General features: G+C 39.5%; 1 protein-coding gene across 3 annotated transcripts in view; it reads right to left on the reverse strand.

Moving 5' to 3' along the window:
• Positions 1-9,813, reverse strand: part of ANKRD29 (ankyrin repeat domain 29) — a 48,779-nt gene extending 38,966 nt beyond the window's left edge. Inside the window, exons 1-4 of one of the 3 annotated variants that reach the window (XM_040433148.1) lie at positions 9,685-9,813; positions 6,342-6,452; positions 1,384-1,482; positions 875-973 (exon numbers count right to left, since the gene is read on the reverse strand). In XM_040433148.1, the coding sequence (XP_040289082.1) occupies positions 875-973; positions 1,384-1,482; positions 6,342-6,452; positions 9,685-9,705 (330 nt within the window). In that variant the 5' untranslated portion in view covers positions 9,706-9,813. Of the gene's footprint in view, positions 1-874; positions 974-1,383; positions 1,483-4,612; positions 4,794-6,324; positions 6,453-9,684 lie in introns of those variants that run through there. The other 2 variants (XM_040433149.1, XM_040433150.1) reach the window with 2 other exon arrangements.
• Positions 9,814-10,124: the final 311 nt, after the last annotated feature.

Raw genomic sequence — 10,124 nt, forward strand, 5'->3', positions numbered from 1 at the left:
AGAAGCACTGCCTTTTCACAGCTTTTAAAGAGTAGAGAAGCTCGAAAGTCTGTAAGTGCGCCCACCTCCCCTGCCTTATCTGTTGTGTGTGCTCCCTAGATGAAGAAACCATAGTGGGAAATAAGGGAAGGGAAGTCACTGCAAGTATAGTACTATGTACATTGCCTCTGAGAGAAATGCATCTTGCTATGCATTTAAAGCAGGGAATAACTTGGCTGAGGAAAACATTAGGGATGCCCAAAAAATACATATTCTTTCACAGTTTTGATTGTACAATGAAACACAGCCTTTATGCACACTTTTTTTTTGAAAGCTCAGGTACGCTTTAAAGAGTAACTAAACCTTTGAGTGAAATTTTAATAAGATGTCCCTAATAAAAGTTTTTCTAATATACTTTAATAATTCGGTTTTGTATTTTTATTAGACTTTTCCCTACCTAAAGCGCACTATTCCCTGTGCGCTTAAAAGGGAATGGTACACTTTAGGTAGGGAAAAGTCTAATAAAAATACAAAATCTATTAATAAAGTATATTAGAAAAACTTTTATTAGGGCATTAGGGACATCTTATTAAAATTTTACTCAAAGGTTTAGTTACTCTTTAAGCATATGCAGCAGTAGCCTATTAAAACTGATAGTGACTGTGTCCTCATAATGCTAGCGATATTAATTGTTAAAATTGCCAGACAAAGCCGTACAAAACTTATGCCCAGTGTCATCCATTTTTTTATGATCTACTACTACTGATAATTAAATTTTTACTACATTTCATATATTTTTTGAATACATCAATGCAGCTCAAATTTCGTTTTTTCAAATGAGTCACAAAGAATGAAATTAATTTGCTTTGCAATCTTAAAGAAGAGTATTCCTTACCCTGGTAGTAAATTCTGTAGATGCGCCAAATTCAAAAAGGAATTTCACAATCTCATTGTGACCTTGCTGTGCAGCAAAGAACAAAGCAGTAGCGCCAGACTGCAAAACAATGGCAGGAAATTATAGATAATACCAATGTACAGTGTAATAGTAATCAGACTTAGGCAACTTTCACACTAGCGGCACTATGATCAGGCCACCGGATCCGGCAGGCAATGCTGGGAATTGGCAGGACACAAACAGCAGAATGCAGTGGTTTGTGTCCGGCTGATTCTCTGCATTTTTGCTGGAATGCAGCCGAATCTCCACCGAACCTCATTATACTTAATGGAGCCAGCAGGCATTCCGGTTGCATCCGGCACTGCCAGATCGGGAGAATTCTGGCAGGCTCTTCTCCGCTGGAACATCTTGACGGAATTCACATCATAGGTGTGAAAGTAGCCTTAAAAGAACTAAATTAGAGAGTCCTCTTGTATAGACTTACAATTCTGGATATAGGTTATACATACATCTTTCTGGAGATTAATATCTGCCCCTTGTAGTACTAGCTCTCGTACACACTGCATATGTCCTGCATACGATGCCACCATCAAAGCTGTTGCCCCAGTCTGTGGATATGAAAATATACCATAAGAATATGACATGTAAAAAATGTTATAAGGCTAATTCACAAAATAAGGCAAATACTGCCATGTCATTATCTATTTCTGCAATTTTTTTAGACTTTGCTTCTCACTGAAAGTGAGATATATGGAAACATATTTTCAGGCAATGCTCCATAGGGAAAAGTATGAAAATTAGTAGCTTGTGCCATCCAAACCTAAGTCATCTTATCCAGCCAACCAGTGTCCTGCTCTATAATGACAAAGGACAAGGGTCCCAGAAACAGCTGTCTACAGACGCTTCACTGGTATATGCATACTGTAAAAAAACTTTGTGGATCTAAAAAGGTTTGTTAAGAAATATTGAAGATATTGGAAAGTTACAGCATTGTATACATATTGGGCCAGATTTATCATGACTCTGACAGCTCACTCCACTTTCACATTTGGCTAAAGTCAGTTTTAGCCAAGTCAGATTTATGATCGGCCCTTTAAGACTGTAATAAATGTGGTTTGACGGTAGCAGTTTATCCTTTAGTAAGCAGCTTTACAAAAGTCGCACATCTTTATGAAAAAGTCGCACGTTTTCATGAAAAAGTCGCATGTTCTATTAAAAAGTCTCATAAGATAAGCATGGTCCTCACTGGAGTGAAATTGCGACTTTTTTGTGACTTTTTTGCGACTTTTTAAATAGTCCCAATAGTATATCTGTCTAGAGATTAATTTACATAAGAAAACACGCCCACTTTCAGAAAACTGGCGAGCATAGTGCAGAGCAGAAAAAAAGTCGCAAATTTGTGCGCAGTTTTAGCGTTTGGGACTTTTTTTGGGACTTTTTCACTCCATTATTATGACCTGAGCTAATGATAAATCTAGCCCATTGTTTATTCTACTTGACAGTAGATATAGAATTTTTTTCCCTTTTAAAACCTTTTGATTTCACAAATACTTAGAAAAGAAGCTTTTTATCCAAATTTTAGGATCGCCCACATGACCCCTCAGCATAGAAAGAGCAGAAGGTAAGTAAACTGCAAGTTAAGATGAATCATGTTGCATAAAACTTTAAATTCGCTCTGCTACCCCTGCTCTATAAGGGTATGGCCACCCCGTCAGGTTTCCTGATGCAGTATTGGAAGCAAATATCTGGAGTGGATCATAAAAGGAGAGGAAGTATAAAGGACAGATACAACTTTTCTTTTTTAAATTCACTCCTGGTTTTAGCTTCCAAAACTCCATCAGGAAACCTGACCATGTGGTAGTACCCTTACATCCTGCCTGCAGTTTGCACATGTTTATGGTGACATGTTCCCTTTAAGAACAAAGCTTGAATATGGAGCAAATGTTGGTGCAAATCTTTGCCTGCCCACAACATGTGTTGATTTGATTGTCTGACTATCCTAAATGTGACAAATTTATTAACTGCATATAGCCTGTTTTGGCCCTAAGGACGCAAGCCCATTTTTCATATCTGAGACGTATCACTTTATGTGATAATAACTTTGGAATGCTTTTCTTATCCAAGCCTGTTTATTCGTGACCGTGACACATTGTACTTTATGTTAATGGTAAATTTCTGTCAATATATTTTGTTTTCATTTATTTTAAAAATCCAATATTTAATATAAATTTAACAATATTTGCAATTTTCAACATTTTATGTTGGAAGGCCTCTGGCTGCCATTGCAACCACTGTGATTCTGTAGTCATGTTGCAGAGGGCCCGATGGTGGACAGAAGGAGCCCCCACCCTCTGTAAATCCCCTAGATGCAGCAGTCATTACTGAAAGCATCGTCTAGGGGTTAAACGGATGGAATTGAAACTAGTACTGATCTTGGCTGTTGCAGTATGGTGTCAGTGTCAGACATTTATGGCATGGTGCAGGAAGGAATTAAAAGGTATGTCTCTTTTAACAATTGTGGTGTACATCCAACTATCTCTATTCTCAGACTGGCATAGGATATTAAACATGCGCCTATGAGTAAAATGTATGTGATTTGCCTAACTGTCCCCAAACATGAATATTTGGGATTCAGCAAGGAAAGCTTATGTTTATTGTAAATAAAAATCATGAATCACAGCAGAAGGTTTCTTTCATAGATTTTATTTGCAATGGATTGCGGCGTAAATGTGCAAACGTTTTCGGCCGTGTCTGGCCTTTGTCTGGCACTGTGCCGCTGGAGGTAGAGGAGATGCATATAGGGTGCAGAGATGGGGGCATATGGCCGCCGAGATGTGCAATAGTGCCTATCTAGAGCACAAAGAGGCAGGTAGCCACAAAGTTTGGTATAAAACATATTGTACATTAAAGTCATACAATTTTTTTAGATATTTTTGTCAGATTTACTAATCCTAAAGATGATGTAAGTTTAGAAAGGCTGTCTAGACCTGCACTAGATGTATAGCAGGGGCTCAGGATGGATCATGAATCTGGTGTAGGGATGTATATATACCATTATTTTTTTAAATGGCATATGTATGCAAATTTACAGTCATACAGATGCACATCAGTCTAAGGGTTTTGTGGGACCTTTTCAAGAAAGATCTTGTAAACCATTCAGCCTTGGTGCACACTGACACAAAAAAAATGGGTCAGTTTTTGTTCTACAGTGAAAAAACTTTATGGGGGATATTTACCACCTCCCTTCCACCTGAAAAGTGGTGTTAAAAATGTTCGCATCTCTCGGATTTTCCGCTGTGATTGCTACTTTCTCTAAAGGTGGCATGGCCAGCCGCCCCGACAAATTTATCCTCATTTACAAAAATGAAGTCAGAGATCAGTGGCAGCTCTGAGCTGTCGTAGATTTCTGTTCAGGCACATGGGCTGCAGGAGGATGAGCCCAATTTATGAAGCGCTCTTGATGACTCTCCCTCTATATGCTCTATTTGGTGGTGCACTGCAGGTCGCCAGTGAGGTGAATACATAGATCATAGATAAAAATGAAACTTCCAGTGCTCTGGTATCTGACCAAAATAGAATTTTGCTTTCAGATAATGATGATACATGATCAAGAAATTTTAAAAATAGAGTTAAGACTGTTGCTGATTTTTTGGTGCCAGAAACTTAGCATTTGCGTTTCATACAATAAGAGGCTTTGTGCAGAAGTTTTCAAATACAGAATAAGTAGATCAAAATCACCTTCCAATATTAACAAGAAATAAATGATCAGTTATGGGTCCTCCCAAAAATTCCAATGAAGGATATCGCTCATTCCTATTCACTTCCTGTGAGGTACCCCCAGGGGCGCACATTTATCATCCGCTGTACTTTGTTCTCCTGAGCACTGAGATTGTTCCACAGATACTTTACTGTTAGTCTGCTGCAAGGAAGCAAGACAGCCGGTAAAGCTTGCTCACATAAAGCATGAGATAACAAGAAAACGTGAGATTGGATGGGTGGAGAAAGTTTCCATGGCAAAGAATTTTTATGACTCATGCAAAACATGTTCTAAGCCAAAACCTTTCTTTCTCCTTTTCCTTTCCAGTAGGTGTTTGCCAACTGTTCTCCAATCCTGCAAGCTTTTTATGTTGGGATCAGAACCTAATGTAGCCATACTGTGAATATACAGTGCCTCCAGACTATAAAACTCTGAGGTTTATAATAAAATGTTTTTAATTGTTTTCTCATGATTATTATGATTGGCCACTGGTTTCCACACAAGGTGAAAGTAGCCATAAAACAGAAATCTCATGACAAAGTGTCATAGGACATGCAGCCATAGGATGATACCCCTTTAGGAACTCCACATTTTATAAGACATAGCACAAGTAAAGAAATGTAGTCACATCCATTCACATATTATTCCTTACATTATGGGCTACACAGACATTAGAGGCCATTCCCCAATCCCACTATGCCACATCCCTCTTGATGTCGTCAGCAAAAGAAAAAAAAAAGGTTTTGAAGACCTGAAGGTGCGGGGCCTGAAGTGCTTCTCTCACCCTCAGTCAGTCAAGAGTGACATGTGCTCTAGTGACGGACTGGGGGTGACAGAAGCCTCAGTTAGTCAGTCTGCAGGTCGCGCTCAGAAAGTGCAATGCTGCTGTCCGAGCGTGGAGCCACTGAAAAGGAGGACACCCAGGCCCTGCGCAGACAGAGGTCAGGGTACCAGGAAACCAGACTGTCTGGCCACCCTGGTACACAGCCAGAGGGCTGCTCAAACATACAGTTACTTGGTATTGGCTTCTATTGAACTATATTCCCTGGAAATAGTAGTCATGGCTAGCATCGACAATCCTGTTAGAACTTTTTAGCAACAGACTACAAACTGACACTTTTAGTATAGCATATGCTGTCAGTCTTTAACAGTCATCTGTCAGCAGATTTGTACCTATGACACTGGCTGACCTGTTACATGTGTGCTTAGCAACTGAAAACATCTGCTTTGGTCCCATGTTCCTATGTGCCCGCATTGCTGATAAAAATTATATTTTAATATATGCAAATGAGCCTCTACGAGCAACAGGGGCGTTGATGTTACACCTAGAGGTTCTGCTCTCTCTACAACTGTTGCACTTTGATTGACATGGCCTGGTGTGACGACGTTTTCATTACCTGGCCCTGTCAATCAAAGTGCAATGGACGTGGCAGTTGCTGACAGATGCCCTCTAAGAGGCATCTAATATAATTGAAGCTATCATGCGTTCTGCTCTGGAATTCTATCCCTCCTCTAGCCGTTTCAGATTGCACTTTGCATTTCTTAACACATAAACGAGAAATCCATTCCAATATCCCAGAGCCTTGTTTAAGACATTGCACAATATTGACGCTGAAGGAATAATAACAGGCCTGTTGTCTGGCCACTGTGCCATTCTGATGATGAAGACAGTGATCTGGAATTCTTGGCATACACAAGTGAAGGGCATACACTGTCTCTGCAGTCCACATCGACACGGCCACTGTTCAACAACAGCTGGAGTAACGCCAGGTTTCCTCTACGAGCAGCCCAGAAAGTAGCATTGGCAAGAGGCGTTTCCTTCTGTGCAAAAAAAATAGCTCCATATTACTTTCAAGGCAAATGAGAACACATCACTGAATGGATTAACACAACAATAGAGAATATACTTGGCATGTAACGGGTGTTATTTGGGACTTGTCCATGCAAAGTTCATTACCTTCAAAGTGAAGCATTCCTCAGTATAAAGTAAACCTTGATAAACTTCTGGAAGGTGAAATGTTCCTCCAAGATTTTTAGATAACAGATCTCAACAGGTCTAGTTCTTCTTCACGTGGGTCATAAGGCTTCGTACAGCCAGTAAAACCCAATGAAAAAGAATTGGATGACCTTGAACCGTCAAATGTTAATGGCAATGAACATGCTAAAACATAAAGACTGTGTACACTTAAAATTTCACATTGGTATTCCGTGCTTTCTAGATATTAAAGTGATTGGAACAATAGCGAAACTGGAAAAAATCCAAATGGGGTGGAATTGGAAAAAGAAAGGCAATGCCGCCACAGTATTATGGGTTTTGTTTTTACGGGGTTCCCTAAGTGGTAAAAATGACCTGTTACTTTCATTCTTCAGGTCAGTACAATTACAGTGATACTATATTTATATAGCTTTCCTAGTGTTTTAATACTGGAAAAAAATAAAAACTTTGGAAAAAAATTATGTTTTCTTTTTATCACCATATTCCGACCCCCATAACTTTTTTATAGTTATGTTTATAGAGCTGTGTGAGAGCTAATTTTTAGCGGGATGATCTTTAGTTTTTATTGATATCATTTTGGAGTGTGTACAACTTTTTGATCACTTTTCATTCTACTTTTTTTTGAGCGGAGAAATGACAAAAAATAGTATGGACACTTTCAGACGCAGTGATAGTCATTGACAATGCTTAGTTTTTTTATTGTTTAAAAAGGAGGGTGAATTGAATGTTTTAAAAAAAAAATTGTTTTTTTTTTAAGTCACCCTAGGTGACTATAACATGCAGTCATTGGATTGCATCTTGTGTTCTTTAATGCATATCTACGCATTATTAAATATTAAATTCAGTATATTCCTGCATTGGAGTATACTATTAATCGGCCTGTAAGCATTGTATAGGTTAGGCCTATTACCAGGGGTGGACTGGGAACTTAAAGTGGCCCTGGAAAAAAATAAATAGTGGCCCATGTTGTAGGCGGGTCCAAATTTCCAAGCTGAAGCTGTGCCTGATACTCCTACATTAATTAATATACCTTGTACCTTTATATACCTTGCTGACATCCAAGAGAAGTGGCCCCCTGGGCATCAGTCCACCGGGAAATTTCCATGTGGAGTCTATGGCCAATCGGCCCATGCCGATTACCAGGACAGGCTGAGATCGAGGAAGGCCAGGAAGCATGCAACTCCTGGTTTTAGCGATTCCAGATGCCGTAGTCACATTTGACAATACCCCTGGGCCTCTACTGTGTAAAACAGCAGAAACCCAGAACAGAAAAGTAATAAATATAAAAACACTGCAGGACCACATGTGTACTGTATACAGTAGACTGCAGCGTAAACGATGGAGTGTAAGGTGTGAACAGTGCGGTGTAACAGCGCAAGAATGACATCTATGTGGCGTGTACTTTTTGTAGACCCATAAAAATGAATGCGTTCATGTGCGATCCACAAAAAATGCGGATTGAACATGGGCCCAAAATATGGTTGTGTGCATGTAGCCATATCATGACACCTCTTTAAGATGACCACCTAAACTTGCAGTGAAAAATGATCTTTGAGAGGGGTGCTTCTGTCAAAGAACAGGCCAGTATACATGGAAGATTTAGAAAGTGAAAAAATGTAGTCTAAATAGGAGGTTGTCTTCTAAAATAGGTGGTCTTTTGCAAAGCTATAATTGTATATCATCATCAGTTCTAAACCCCTCACTTTACTGAACCCAAGATATGTCACATTCTATTCTTAACCCCTTGATGCCCCCAAGATGTACTTATAGGTCCCGGCAGCAGGGTCATTTCCTCTCTCTAATAGTATTCGTGACGATGGCGTATAATATAGCAGCCAGCTCTCACTGCCCAGTTCACAGGCAGTTTAATCCCTCAGATGCCAAGTTCAATAGCAACTGCAGTATCTAAGTGGTTAGACAGGGGGGGGGGGGGCTCTCTCTATCTTCCAATCGCCACCTGAGAACGCAATGGCAGAGTGCCGATTACTCGACTTAGAAACAGCCCCAGGCCTGCCATTTCTCGGCCGCTATTACATCCTGCCTCCAGCATACAGTTATTGGTGCGACTGTGTACTTTAATACAGGAGTAATACAGTGCATATTACAAGGTTCAAGTCCTCTAAGGGGACTCAATAAAGGTAAAACAAATTCAATGTTTTTAAAAACATAAAAGAAATTAAAATTCATGCTCATATTTCCTGTGAGCCGTCTTCTGAGTCTCTGTTACAAGGGACTGCTCCTGCCTGACAAGAGGCAGTAGACTGCAACTTAGATGAAAGTGAGATCCCAGGGAACATGACCTCATATTTTTTTATTTATTTTTTCCAGGTGGATGCAGGCATATTTTTTAAAAGACGTGATTTAGAAATTTGCTAGTTACTCCATGCTCTGTGTGAAAGTAGGGTGACTCGGGTGAGTCTGGCAAACTGTAACTTTATAAAAAGTGGATTTCATACTGTATCATTCAAAGTACAGATAATGGAAGATAAAGAGATGACTTTAAAGTATATATGACAAGTGAATTAATTGAGAAACTGTAGATTTTCTACAACGTTAAAAATGTTTCAGATTAGAATTGACCTCAACTGTTTCACAATGTTTTCTGTTAATATGAGTTTGTTTTCTTTGGGTCCCTGTGTAGTTACACATTTTGCTATGTAGCACTGAAAAGCTTTTAACGAAATTATTCTATAAATAATTTGCATGCCTTTTGCTACGTGAATGCAAAGTTCAATAATTAAACTATTTTACATGATTGGTGAAAAATAATAATAATAATATTAGTATAAAAACAAACAGTTTCCTTGCTCTAAATAAACACATCTCCTCCCTATAGAGCAGCTTGTCCCAGTGTTCCCTGCATCGCCTTTTACTTCACCCAGAATATTTGCTGGCTCATTTCTGCAGGTTTTTAAAAGTGACTGTGACTCTAGGCCTGTACTTGCAATAGCTGCAGTATGCTATACCAGAACAAGGCCTGTAACGCAGGAACCTTTAGTGTGAGGCGTTGCCACTTATTTACTGCTTACATCTAAATGTAAAACAATCATCACTTGCCTTGAAAGACATCATGCACATGTCGCAGCAGCCGCAGATGCTTCCTGGTCCAAGGAGGGTGTAAAGAAATGGATCAAGAGTTCTCAGCAGCTGCTTCGTGGCTCTCTGGGAGATCCTGAGCACCAGCTCGCCTCTTTCATCAGCAGACACTGAGATCATAAAATCTCTAAGACTTGCATCCGCAGAGTTGTAGCCAGCAATATTAACTCATTCACTGCCAGAATCCATGGGAAAGAATAATTAATAATGCAGCCAGAAGTCTGCAATGTTCACAGGATGCTTAGGAAATGTGTTGTAACTCATATTATCTGAGTGCCGGAAGACACAGCACCATAGGCTTAACCCCTTAGTTCATCTGGGTAACAGTATGCACTCTCTAGCCAGTTTTGAGTATGGTGTGGTGGCCTGCTAATACTTTATTGACTATAGGAAATGCTCTA

The sequence above is a fragment of the Bufo bufo genome, chromosome 5 (genome assembly GCF_905171765.1).
Source record: "Bufo bufo chromosome 5, aBufBuf1.1, whole genome shotgun sequence".
Lineage (NCBI taxonomy): Eukaryota > Metazoa > Chordata > Amphibia > Anura > Bufonidae > Bufo > Bufo bufo.